General features: G+C 44.8%; 1 protein-coding gene across 1 annotated transcript in view; it reads left to right on the top strand.

Moving 5' to 3' along the window:
• The window catches only part of LOC111966124 (low-density lipoprotein receptor-related protein 1-like), a 281628-nt gene that overhangs the window by 210166 nt on the left and 57954 nt on the right, over positions 1-13508 (top strand). The window contains 16 exon segments of the mRNA XM_070444337.1: positions 1616-1805; positions 2553-2757; positions 3502-3694; positions 4157-4282; positions 5903-6031; positions 6287-6406; positions 7846-7959; positions 8862-9011; positions 9317-9439; positions 9844-9960; positions 10154-10282; positions 11052-11098; positions 11101-11172; positions 11851-11857; positions 12409-12549; positions 13110-13297. Of these exon segments, the coding sequence (XP_070300438.1) occupies positions 1616-1805; positions 2553-2757; positions 3502-3694; positions 4157-4282; positions 5903-6031; positions 6287-6406; positions 7846-7959; positions 8862-9011; positions 9317-9439; positions 9844-9960; positions 10154-10282; positions 11052-11098; positions 11101-11172; positions 11851-11857; positions 12409-12549; positions 13110-13297 (2051 nt within the window).

The following is a 13508-nucleotide window of genomic DNA, read 5'->3' on the forward strand; positions in this document are numbered from 1 at the left end:
TGGTGTCAGTACTGTAGCAGCACGGCTCTGTCAGATAGGTTAATGTTTGTCAGTACTGTAGCAGCACGGCTCTGTTCAGAAGGTAATTGGTCAGTACTGGTAGCAGCACGGCTCTGTCAGATAGGTAATGGTTGTCAGTACTGTGTAGCAGCACGGCTCTGTCAGATAGGTAAGGGGTAATGGTGTCAGAGACTGTAGCAGCAGCGGCCTCTGTTCAGATAGGTAATGTGTCAGATACTTGTAGCAGACGGCTCTGTCAGATAGGTAATGTTGTCAGTTACTGTAGCAGCACGGCTCTGTCAGATAGGTAATGTTGTCAGTACTATAACAGCGCGGCTCTGTCAGATAGGTAATGTTGTCAGTTCTGTAGCAGCACGGCTCTGTCGATAGGTAATGTTGTCAGTACTGTAGCAGCACGTTCGTCAGATAGGTAATTTTGTCAGTACTTGTAGCAGCGGCTCTGTCAGATAGGTAATTTTGAGTACTGTGTCCACAGCCGGCTCTGTCAGATAGGTAATGTTGTCAATACTGTAGCAGCACGGCTCTGTCAGATAGGTAATGTTGTCAGTACTATAACAGCGGGCTCTGTCAGATAGGTAATGGTGTCAGTACTGTGACAGCGCGGCTCTGTCAGATAGGTAATGTTTGTCAGTATGTACAGCGCGGCTCTGGCAGATAGGTATTGGTGTCAGTACTGTGACAGCGCGGTTTCGTCAGATAGGTAATGTTGTCAGTACTGTAGCTAGTCTTTAGGGTTAGATATAGTAATCACACTAGTCTTTAGGTATCAATGTTGTTTTTAGTTGCACTGGGGTTGATTTCACCCCCACCCCCCCATCCACCTTAACACAGGGAGAAAAAATAAGTAATCATTGACTTTTGAACATGAGAAACAGTTTACAGACGTCCAGTTTTATTATTGAGCAATTGTCATAAAATAGGTCAGTGGTGTGACAACAGCAGAGCTGGAAACTCTGAGAAAAGCTCATAAGGGATGAACCTTGAAAGAGCCTATAGGAATTATGTAATGTGAACTCTCTTCTGACTTGTATGGACAGGGCCATATAACAACGTTTCCTACAGCCATGTAAATGTCTGGACAGTTAACCATGCTTCGACTTTATCCATCTTTTGAAGATAATTCATGATTGGAGTTGAATTCTTCGCCTTCAGGCACCTCATACATAGGTTCACCTCCTTTTGCCAGCTCTACACAGATACAGAAGGCATTCCCTTTCCTTTTTTCTTCTGTAGTTGTTTCGACTTTTCCTCCTTGGCTCTTTTGTCTGTTTGCTAGTGAACCACCAAGGTCTGTGACGAGTAATTTTGACCTTGTTATGACCCCAACACTAAAGAATGACTGTCCCACTCCTTCAATAGGGCCTACACCTTTAATGGCTCTCTGTCCCCCTCTCTCTCTCTCCTCCTCTCTCTCTCTCTCTCTCTCTCTCTCTCTCTCTCTTCCTCTTCTCCTCTCTCTTCTCTCTCTTCTTCTCTCCTCTCTCTCTCTCTCTCCTCTCTCCTCTCTCTCGCTCTGCGTCTCTACCCTCTCTCCTCTCTCTCGTCTCTCACTTTCTCCTCTCTATTCCCTCTCTCCTCTCTTTCTCTACCCCAGATGTAGGCTCAGTGGAGGGCTTGGCGTACCACCGTGGCTGGGATACCCTCTATTGGACCAGCTACACCACCTCCACCATCACCCGACACACGGTCGACCAGGGCCGACCGCAGGCCTACGACCGCAACACCGTGGTCACCATGTCTGGAGACGACCACCCCAGGGCCTTTGTGCTGGACGAGTGTCAGGAGTRAGTGGCAGTGATGTTCTTTTTATAAAAAAATATAAATAAATTGTAGAWTTGAAGTGGTGTGAATTACTTTTAAAAGCCCCTGAAATGTTGGTCTAGGTTCAATATGCTTGTTGTAGCCCAAAGGCCGGCAGATGGCGATATTGATCTGGTATTGTTGGTTCCATCTTACCGTCCAAACATATTGTATGCAGCTGGCAATACGCTGGTATCCCCTGTGGACCATGCTAGTGGCTAATGCTACTTCCTAAAGTTGTGCCCTGCGTTCAGCCAGGGGTAAACAACTGACTGCTGCAACCTGACTTGCTACACGCGATACTCAACATCCGGGACTAGTATTCCTAGGCATTAGCCACTTTAGCATGGTGGTGGAAAATGGTTTCCTAATGAAAGTATGTTTTTTTCAGCCTTCTCACCATTAAATCTAGTTAAAGAGGAAATTGACGCCTTTGCAGCCTGAATGGAGAATGTTTTAGGTACGAACCGGTCCATGGGGGACACGAGTGTATTGCCGGCTGCATACAATGCGTTTGGACGGTAAGATGGAAACGACTCAATTTCGCCATCTGCCGGCCTTTGATCTATGCTCTTTGATGACTACAAGATTTGATTCGATGGATGAAACGTCAACCGCAGCTGTTAGGTCACTTTATTAGTCCGTTAGTGGAGTGACTCCATTACTGTCTGTTTATTATGTATAAAWCTACATGTAACTGTCCCTCTATTTCCTGTTGTGTCCTCTACTAGTCTGATGTTCTGGACCAACTGGAATGAGCAGTCTCCCAGTATCATGCGTGCCAGTCTGTCTGGTGCCAACGTGCTGGTGATCATCGGTAATGATATCCGCACCCCCAACGGCCTGGCCATAGACCATCGCGCAGAGAAACTCTACTTCTCAGACGCCACACTGGACAAGATAGAGCGCTGCGAGTACGACGGCAGCAACCGCTACGTGAGTCACTTCCGTTACCAGTGTCAATTGGGTTACCTGTGCCAACTCTGTTATCTGTGTCAACTCCGTTACCTGTGTCAATGCTGTTACCTGTGTCAACCCTGTTACCTGTGTCAACTCCGTTACCTGTGCCAACTCTGTTACCTGTGCCAACTCTGTTACCTGTGCCAACTCTTTTACCTGTGTCAACCCCGTTACCTGTGCCAACTCTGTTACCTGTGCCAACCCTGTTACCTGTGTCAATTCTGTTACCTGTGCCAACTCTGTTACCTGTGCCAACTCTTTCACCTGTGCCAACTCCGTTACCTGTGTCAACTCCGTTACCTGTGTCAACTCCGTTACCTGTGTCAATGCTGTTACCTGTATCAACCCTGTTACCTGTGCCAACTCTGTTACCTGTGCCAACTATTTTACCTGTGTCAACTCCGTTACCTGTGTCAACTTGTTACCTGTGTCAACTTGTTACCTGTGCCAACTCTGTTACCTGTGCCAACTCTGTTACCTGTGTCAMCTCTGTTACCTGTGTCAACTCCTTGCGACAGAGTCACTATAGACTCCTAGGATCAGGATCTCTTATCTAACCATTTTAATTGTTTTTAATCATTATCGAAATAAGATCTCTTATTTTTGATTGTGAGAGTATTGTGCCTTCGGTCCAAATTTAGCCCTTCTAATCCAGTTGTTTATAGACCAAACACTTTTGTGTGGCCAACTTTTTACTAACCATGTGACTGCCCCCCATAGGTGGTGGTGAAGAATGAGCCGGTGCATCCGTTTGGCCTGGCGGTGTATGGGGACTACATCTTCTGGACTGACTGGGTCCGCAGGGCCGTGCTCAGAGCTGACAAGTTTGTGGGCAGAGACATGAGGTTGTTGAGAAATGACATCCCCCAGCAGCCAATGGGAATAATCGCTGTGGCCAACGACACCAACAGCTGTGAGTGGTGGAACTCATAGGTCAAAAGTGGGCGGGGCATTTATGCTGAGGAACTACCAGAAAGAAAGATGGTTTCAAATTGGTCAACTTAATAATGTGCAAATAGACTTACACTGATATTACACAGGGTTACGGTAAAGCTCTTTGTGAAAACGGTTCCTGTAAAAAAGGCTGTATAAGTACATTTGATCGATTTGATYAATTGATTGGTATTGGTATTTCATTAGGATCCCCCTTAGCTGTTTACAAAAGCAACAGATACTTGTMCTTGTGCCCACACAAAACATAAAACATGGCATAATACAGAACATTAATAAAYAAGATTTACATTTTATTTGTCACATGCTTTGTAAACAACAAGTGTAAACTAACAGTGAAATGCTTTCTTACGGGCCAACAATGTAAAAACAAAAGATGAAACATAATAACACAAGGAATACGTTTACGATTGTTCCTCACCAGGTGAGTTCTCCCCCTGTCTGACCAACAACGGGGGCTGTCAGGACCTGTGTCTGCTCACCTCAGACGCGAGGGTCAACTGTAGTTGCCGTGGAGACCGCAGACTCCTGGAGGACAACAGCTGTTCAGGTGAGAAGGGGCGGGGCACAGTTGGAGCAGCGTTGGTTGGATGCGCTATACTTGGGCGAGGAGTAACGTTACTGTAGTCTTCCATAGCCAGACTCTGAGGAGCAGCAGAAACCAGGGCTACCTTGCCTGAGACCTGAAGACTGGTGTTAATCCACTGAGCAAAATGCTAATTGTGATGACGATAATCTGATCAGTCCAAGGACATGTCAATACCTCCTCGTTTAATTAGGGATAGGCGTCCTGTCAACGGGACAGTTGTAAATCATGTAGCGCCTTGTGTCAAGATCGCAGATTTTAGAGAAACAAYAAATGTCGGTACATATAAGTGTCTTATATCGTCTGAAAGCTTAARTTCYTGTTAATATAACTGCACTGTCCAATTTACAGCAGCTATTACTGCGAAAAATGCCATGCTATTGTTTGAGGAGAGCTCCTAACAACAGAACACTTTTTTTCACTGCGATAGGCTTGTTAAATTCACCTCTGAAGGTGAAATGTGTACTTACATTCTGAAATCTTGCTCTGATTTATCATCCAAAGGATCCCAGAGATAACATGAAGTGTTGTTTTGTTAGATAAAATACATTTTCATATCCTAAAAAGGTCCATATAGTATGCACGATCAATTTTGTATTTTAACTCGTTCATTTGCAAAGAAAGGAATCTGTGAAAATCTAACCATAAACGTTGTTTCAACCAGTCAAATYASGTYCGTATKTATTCCTCAGAGATCCTAGAACGTAACCAGACTTCACTATATCATTAGGGGTGTAGTATATCCTATWGGACACCAAATTTGGTCAGAGAGCGACGCCTTCATGGCACGCCGATGACGCGGGCGGTCTTCACTTGATCGACTCTAACTTTGTCAAATAAGCACCAATCGGGGTCAAACAAAGTTAGCTAGATAGCCAATGAGCTGTGCTTTGTGGGAGTATCTGGTAACCCTGTATCTGTCGCAAAATGTACCTGCTAATATTGTGCAACAGCATGCCTTTTTGTTTTGGACAAAAATTATAAGAATATTCATAGATATGAAGTTATGAAAACTGGTTGTGTTGCAAATGTTTCACTTATAATATGGCTACTAATACTGGAAAAGCTAAATCAAAGTCCAAGTATACAGATTTGACGATATTCTTGCAGAAAAATGTAATATGAATGCTTTTCCCAAATGTACCTGGGTGACTTCACACTAAATGTCATGTAGTTCGCTCATACTTCAAGTTATCCGTCTGAACTTTGCACATACACTGCTGCCATCTTGTGGACACCATCGGAATTACAACCAGAGTGATGGCTAGAACTGAGACCTTTYTGTTGCATTTCAAAGATTGTGGTAGAAAAAAAWKTGTTGTTTATTTCTATTGTAGATCTATTGTGTTATATTCTCCTACATTCAATTCACATTTCCACAAACTTCAAAGTGTTTCCTTTCAAATGGTACCAAGAATATGCATATCTTTGCTTCAGGGCCTGAGCTACAGGCAGTTAGATTTGGGTATGTTATTTTAGGCGAAAATTGAAAAAAAGGGGGCTATCACTATTAAAAGGGTCCAGTCTGGTTCAGATACATGGTGCTGACTCTATCTCCATCTCTCCTTCGTCCTACTACTGTAGCTCTGAACGCATTGTGTGGTAGTGTGGATGACTTTGAGTGTGGCAACGGGGATTGCATCAACTACAGCCTGACCTGTGATGGCATGGCCCACTGCAAGGACAAGTCAGACGAGAAACAGTCCTACTGCGGTGAGTCTGTGTGCGTACGAGCGTGTGTCTGCTTGCGCAATGTCAGCAATCTGAGTACTTGGAATCTGGGCTTGAATTACATTGTCAGTCAGCACAGTGTTGCTGTTCTCAATCTCTGTACCACAAAAGGAAGAAAATTGTATGTCAGTTTAATTTCAGGAGATTTTATAGTCATAGATGTTATAGTCATAGTCATTTAGTCATAGTAAGACAACTGGAGAACACCTCTTCTAATGCTGGTCTTCCTCTCTGCAGCGAACCGTCTGTGTAAGAAAGGCTACAGGCGATGTATCAATGGACGCTGCATCGGCCACATGTTCTGGTGTGACGGGACTGACGACTGTGGAGATCACTCCGACGAGCTGCCCTGCAACAGTAAGTAATGTGTGTGTGTGTGTGTGTCATAGTGTGACTGTGTGTGTGTGTGTCGTGGTGTGACTGTGGTGTAGTGTGTGTGCGTGTCATGATGTGACTGTGTGTAGTGGTGTGACTGTGGGTGTGTGTGTGTGTGTGTGTGTGTGTGTGTTGTGTGTGGTGTGTGTGTGTGTGTGTGTGTGTGTGTGTGTGGTGTGTGTGTGTGTGTGTGTGTGTGTGTGGTGTGTGTGTGTGTGTGTGTGTGTGTGTGTGTGTCCATAGTGTGGACTGTATGTGTTTCATGGTGTGCTGTATGTGTGTCAATGGTTTGACTGTGTGTGTGTGTGTGTGTGTGTGTGTGTGTGGTGTGTGTGTGTGTGTTGTGGTGTGACTGTGTGTGTGTGTCTTGTGTGACTGTGTGTGTGTGTGTGGTGTCTGGTGTGACTGTGTGTGTGTCTGTGTGTGTGTGCATGGTGTGATGTGTGTGTGTGTGGTGTGTGTGTGTGTGTGTGTGTGTGTGTGTGTGTGGTGTTGTGGTGTGTGTGTGTGTGTGTGTGTGTGTGTGTGTGTGTGGTGTCACTAGTGTGTGGACTGTGTGTGTGTGGTGTCGTGGTGTGATGTATGTGTGTCATGGTGTGACTGTGTGTGTGTGTGTGTGTCATAGTGTGACTGTGTGTGTGTGTTGTCGTGGTGTTGACTGTATGTGTGTCATGGTGAGACTGTATGCGTGTCATGGTGAGATGTATGGCGTGTGTCATAGTGTGACTGTGTGTATGTGTGTGTGTCGTGGTGTGACTGATGTGTGTCATGGTTTGACTGTGTGTGTGTGTCGTGGTGTGCTTGTGGGTGTGTGTGTGTGTGTGTGCATTGTGTGACTGTGGTGTGTGTGTGTGTCATGTGTGTGACTGTGTGTGTGTCATGGTGTGACTGTGTGGGTTGTGGTGTGACTGTGTGTGTGGTGTGTGTGTGTGTGTGTGTGGGTGTGTGTGTGTGTGTGTGTGTGTGTGTGTGTGTGTTGTGGTGTGTGGTGTGTGGTGTGTGTGGTGTGTGTGTGTGTGTGTGTGTGTGTGTGTGTGTGTGTGTCATGTTGTGACTAGGTGTGTGTGTGTGTGTCGTGGTGTCTGTGTGTCTGTGTGTCTGTGTGTGTCATAGTGTGTGACTGTTATGTGTGGTCATGGTGTGTGTGGTGTGTGTGGTGTCATGGTGTGTGTGTGTGTCATGGTGTGTCATGTGTGGTGTGTGTGGTGTGTGTGTGTGTGTGTGTGTGTGTGTGTGTGGTGTGTGTGGTGTGGTGTGTGTGTGTGTGTGTGTGTGTGTGTGTGTGTGTGTGTGTGTGTGTGTGTGTGTGTGTGTGTGTGTGTGTGTGTGTGTGTGTGTGTGGTGTGTGTGTGGCCCATGGTTGTGAGACTGCGTGTGTACGTCCATATTACTATATCCATTGTGTTGTGTGTGTTCTCCAGTGACCCTGTGCAAAGCCGGAGAGTTCCAGTGTCGAGATGGGAGCTGCATCTCCAACACCAGCCGCTGTGACCAGGTGGTCAACTGTGAGGATGCCAGTGATGAGATGAACTGCTGTAAGTCTACAAGCTATCTTTACATGTTGGATATCTGTTGAATTAAGATCGTTAAAGCTATTTCTCTGACCCATCCTGTATCACTAATGAAGAACTGCAGATCAGCTTGGATTCCTCTGACACTATTCCCTGTGCATTATGACATGGCCCAGACTGTAGTAGTGTACTATTTTATTTTATTTTAATTATATTACCTTTATTTAACCAGGTAGGCCCTATATAGGGGATATGATGCAATTTCATACACACTCCATGTTGAATGTACAGATACTACTCCCAAGAGCCCCACAACTAACCACTAATGTCAACAGTGTTGGAAAAGTAAACAATTGTCATACTGAAGTAAAAGTAAAGATACCCTAATAGGACATGACTTCAGTAAAAGTGAAAGTCACCCAGTAAAATATTACTTGAGTAAAAGTCTAAAAGTATTTGGTTTTAAATATACTTCAGTATAAAAAGTAAATGTAATTGCCAAAATATACTTAAGTATCAAAAGTAAAAGTATAAATAATTTCACATTCCTTATATTAAGAAAACCAGACACCACAATTKTATTTTTATTTACGGATAGCCAGAGGTGCACTCCAACACTCAGACATCATTTTACAAACCAAGGATTTATGTTTAGTGAGTCCGCCAGATCAGAAGCAGTAGGAATGACCAGGGATGTTCTCTTGATACGTGTGTGAATTGGACCATTTTCCTGTCCTGCGAAGCATTCAAAATGTAATAAGTACTTTTGGGTGTCAGGGAAAATGTTTGSCGTAAAAAGCAAAAGTTGTCAAAAATATAAATAGTAATGTACAGATACCCCCCAAAAACTACTTACGTAGTACTTTAAAGTATTTTTACGGAAGTACCACTGAATGCCACTGATGTATAATGTCCCTTCTCCCCAGTGCCAACTGACTGTTCTCGCTACTTCCGTCTGGGGGTGAAGGGGGCGACCTTCCAGAGCTGTGAGAGGACCACACTGTGCTATCTGCCTTCCTGGAAATGTGACGGTAACAACGACTGTGGAGACTTCTCAGACGAGAGGAACTGCCCAGGTAACAGACAGACAGACAGATCAGACAGACAGATCTTGCCTTTCTCCTTTTAGGGCCTTTTGTTCAGCAAATCATTCTTTCATGGGTTCAAATAGTATGTATTTTCTTTTAAACACTTTGAGCATTTGCTTTAGCCTGCCTGGGAGTGCCAAAATGGGCGGGGTTGCACTTTTGTGACTATTCTATTAGTTACATTGCGCAGGCAACACAGCATAGCTATTTGTACCACAGGTCTGACTCATAGCAGAACTTTATACGATATTCAAAACTGTTTTTTTGTATTTATTATTTACACTCTCTACCAGACAAGAAGAAGCTGAAGTGCCCGGTGAACTTCTTTGCGTGCCCCAGTGGTCGCTGTATCCCTATGAGCTGGACCTGTGACAAGGAGAACGACTGTGAGAACGGCGCTGACGAGACCCACTGTGGTCAGTCTACTTGACCTATATAGATACCTTCTGTCCTTCCCCCATTCCCTTAGCTGATGTAATACACAACTTTAAACTGTACAGATACCTTCTGTCCTTCCCCCATTCCCTTAGCTNCCCCATTCCCTTAGCTGATGTAATACACAACTTTAAACTGTACAGATACCTTCTGTCCTTCCCCCATTCCCTTAGCTGATGTAATACACAACTTTGAACTGTACTGTAGGGACACAAAGATCAAAACAGTGTTTTCAATAGATAAACACAACAACCACGGGATCAAAGTTGAATAGTTCATTCAAATAAGTAATTTCAATATATTGTGGTAAATTTGGTGATAAATGTATTCTGAAACAAATGTAACCCAGATTACATTTAATAAAAATGTTCCTCTTTCTTTGCAGATAAGTTCTGTACGTCCACTGAGTTTGAGTGTGGGAACCATCGCTGTATCTCCAACCACTGGGTGTGTGACGGTGCCAACGACTGTGGTGACAAATCTGACGAGGACGACAGATGCAGTGAGTGACTCATCCCACACCTATATGATCTATGGCCCATATCAGACACAGTTGTCTACCTTTTCAATTAATAGATCAATAGATTTTATTTGTCAGACAAATTWAATTTAATCTGTTGATCAATTTAATTTAATTTATGACAACTACTAGTCTAGAGTTATCTAACCTGTTCATATCGCCTACGTTGCCTTAGAAACTAAGACGTGCAGCCCGGAGGCGTTCCAGTGTCCCGGCACTCATGTGTGTGTCCCTCAGCGCTGGAAGTGTGACGGGGACAAGGACTGTCTGGACGGGGCTGACGAGAGCATCAAGGCTGGCTGCTGTGAGTGGGAATCTTCTACAGTTCTGTTCATGCACTTTGCTTTGATGAGATAGCACCAGCATTTGTTTTTCTCTGCTGTGAGTAGCGTGAGGACAACCGCAACACGTCCACAAATGTCCTAATAATCACCACAGTTGATCTGAACTGGATATTATAACTTACTGTGTGTCTATATGACTGGTACCCATCAAGGCTGGCTTCAGTGAGTAGGAGGAGGACACGTTAAACACTCATTTGAGTCACACGTCTCTATTGGGTTTGGATAATACAACCAACTATAAACTACAACGTTCCGCTGGGGTATTAATAGATGAATGGGAAGACATGAGACTTCCATTGTCTTTTTATGATTCATCTTAATGATTTGATTAGCAGAGACGTAAATAGGAAGAATCTGCAGACTATTGTTAGACTGCTACGGGTGTGTATCATTCATTCTTGCAATAGCCTCTGTTTGCTAACCCTTTCTCTGTCTCTTTATCTCTTCCTTTTCTGTCTGTCTGTCTGTCTGTCTGTCTGTCTGTCTGTCTGTCTGTCTGTCTGATCTGTCTGTCGTCTGTCTGGTCTGTCTGTCTGTCTGTCCCTGTCTGTCTGTCTGTCTGTCTGTGTCTGTCTGTCTCTCTCGTCTCTCTCTCTCTCGTCTCTCTCTCTCTCTCTCTCTCTCTCTCGTCTCTTCTCCTCTCCCTCTCCCATCCTCTCTCTCTCTCTCTCTCTCTCTTCTCTCTCTCTCTCTGTCTCTCTCTGCTTTCTCTCTCTCTCTCTCTGTCAGTGTACAACACACCTGTGATGAGAAATGAGTTCATGTGTCAGAACAGACATTGATATCCCACGAGCACTTTGTGGTGTGGACCATGACAATGGACTGCTCCGACGGATCAGACGAGTCCAGAGTGTGGTGGTGATTTTTGTGATGCAGGCATGACAACAGAGGAGAAGAAGAAAGGGCTATGGAGAGTAGGGCAGAGAGAACGGGGTGAATGAGAAGGATGGCACAGAGAGAACGGGGTTAAATGAGGTGGGCAGAGAGAAGCAGGGGTTAAATGAGAGATGGACAGAGAGAAGGGTTTAAATGAGAGATGGAGCAGAGAGAACGGGGTTTAAATGAGAGATGGACAAGAGAGAACGGGGTTAATGAGAGATGGGCAGAGAGAACAGGGTTAAATGAGAGATTGGACAGAGAGAGAACGGGGTTTAAATGAGAGATGGACAGAGAGAACCGGGGTTAAATGAGAGATGAGCAGACGAAGAACGGGGTTAAATGAGCAGATGAGGCAGAGAAGGGGTTAATGAGAGATGGGCAGAGAGAACAGGGGTTAAATGAGAGATGGGCAGGAGAGAAGGGGTTAAATGAGAGATGGGCAGAGAGAACGGGGTTAAATGAGAAGTGGGCAGAGAGCACGGGGGTTAAATGAGGATGGGCGAGAGAACGGGGTTAAATGAGAGATGGGCAAGAGAGAACGGGGGTTAAATGAGAGATGGGCAGAGAGAACGGGGTTAAATGAGAGATGGGCAAGAGAACGGGGTTAAATGAGAGAATGGGCAGAGGAAGAGGTAATGAGAATGGCAAGGAAACGGGTTAAATGAGAGATGGGAGAGAACGGTGTTAATGAGAGATGGAGAAGAACGGTGTTAAATGAGAGATGGAGCAAGAGAACGGGGTTAAATGAGAGATGGCAGAGAGAACGGGTTAAATGAGAGATGGGCAGAGAGAACAGGAGTTAAAATGAGAGAGAGAGACGGGGGTTAAATGAGAGATGGCAGAAGGAGAACGGAGAGAACTTAAATGAGAGATGGCAGAGAGAGACGGGGTTAAATGAGAGATGGACGAGAGAACGGGGTTAAATGAGAGATGGGCAGAGAGAACGGGGTTAAATGAGAGATGGGCAGAGAGAACGGGGTTAAATGAGACATAGGCAGAGAGAACGGGGTTAAATGAGAGATGGGCAGAGAGAACGGGGTTAAATGAGAGATGGACAGAGAGAACGGGGTTAAATGCCTCAGTGCTGTCTCTTCACATCTCTCGTCCTGCACTCTCCAAAAAATATATTTCTGTTCCCCTGGTTACAATTGTATTTAAACTAATGTACCCTCAAAAATACACTTGTGATTGTGGTACTGTTCTGTAGAGTACCCAACGTGTGGGCCAGGGGAGTTCCGCTGTACCAACGGCCGCTGCCTCAACCAGAAGGTCTGGGAGTGTGATGGAGAGTTTGACTGTCAGGACCGCTCAGATGAGGCCCCCAAGAACCCCCACTGCACAGACTCAGGTCAGACACACACACACACACACACACACACACACACACACACACACACACACACACACAGACAGACACACTGTGGTCTACATCTGTACTGTAGACATGCACAGTACAGAATATCACAGTTTTTGTGTGTAATATTGTTGTTGCATTGTTAACAAATGTAATTGCCTATGGCTTCTGCTAAAAATACCATAGCATCCTTCTTTGGCAGGTTTAGTTTTAGTAATGAATGAAAAAAGCCATTGAAGTTTGACTCAGACACATTCATGTTCTCTCGTGGTCTACATCTGTACTGTAGACATGCACAGTACAGAATATCACAGTTTTTGTGTGTAATATTGTTGTTGCATTGTTAACAAATGTAATTGCCTATGGCTTCTGCTAAAAATACCATAGCATCCTTCTTTGGCAGGTTTAGTTTTAGTAATGAATGAAAAAAGCCATTGAAGTTTGACTCAGACACATTCATGTTCTCTCTGGCCATTGCAGTAGAACAACCTTACTAGTTTGAGCTATCAGCTATTCAGTCTGCAGAACCTAAATTGATCTTCTTCCATCAACAGAGAGGAAGTGTAATGAGTCTGCCTACTTGTGTCGTAACGGGAAGTGTCTTAACGAGACGTTGCTGTGTGACCGTAATGACGACTGTGGTGACGGCTCTGACGAACTCAACTGCTTCATCAACGAGTGTCTGAACAGCAAGCAGAGTGGCTGCTCCCAGCTCTGTGAGGACCTCAAGATAGGTTTCAAGGTAAGGGGCGTGTGTGTAGTTCAGTCTCATCACCCTCCTGTAGTTCAGTCTCATCACCCTCCTGTAGCTCAGTCTCATCACCCTCCTGTAGCTCAATCTCATCACCCTCCTGTAGTTCAGTCTCATCACCCTCCTGTAGTTCAGTCTCATCACCCTCCTGTAGTTCAGTCTCATCACCCTCCTGTAGCTCAGTCTCATCACCCTCCTGTAG

This window comes from Salvelinus sp. IW2-2015, linkage group LG7 (assembly GCF_002910315.2).
Source record: "Salvelinus sp. IW2-2015 linkage group LG7, ASM291031v2, whole genome shotgun sequence".
Taxonomy (NCBI): Eukaryota; Metazoa; Chordata; class Actinopteri; order Salmoniformes; family Salmonidae; genus Salvelinus; species Salvelinus sp. IW2-2015.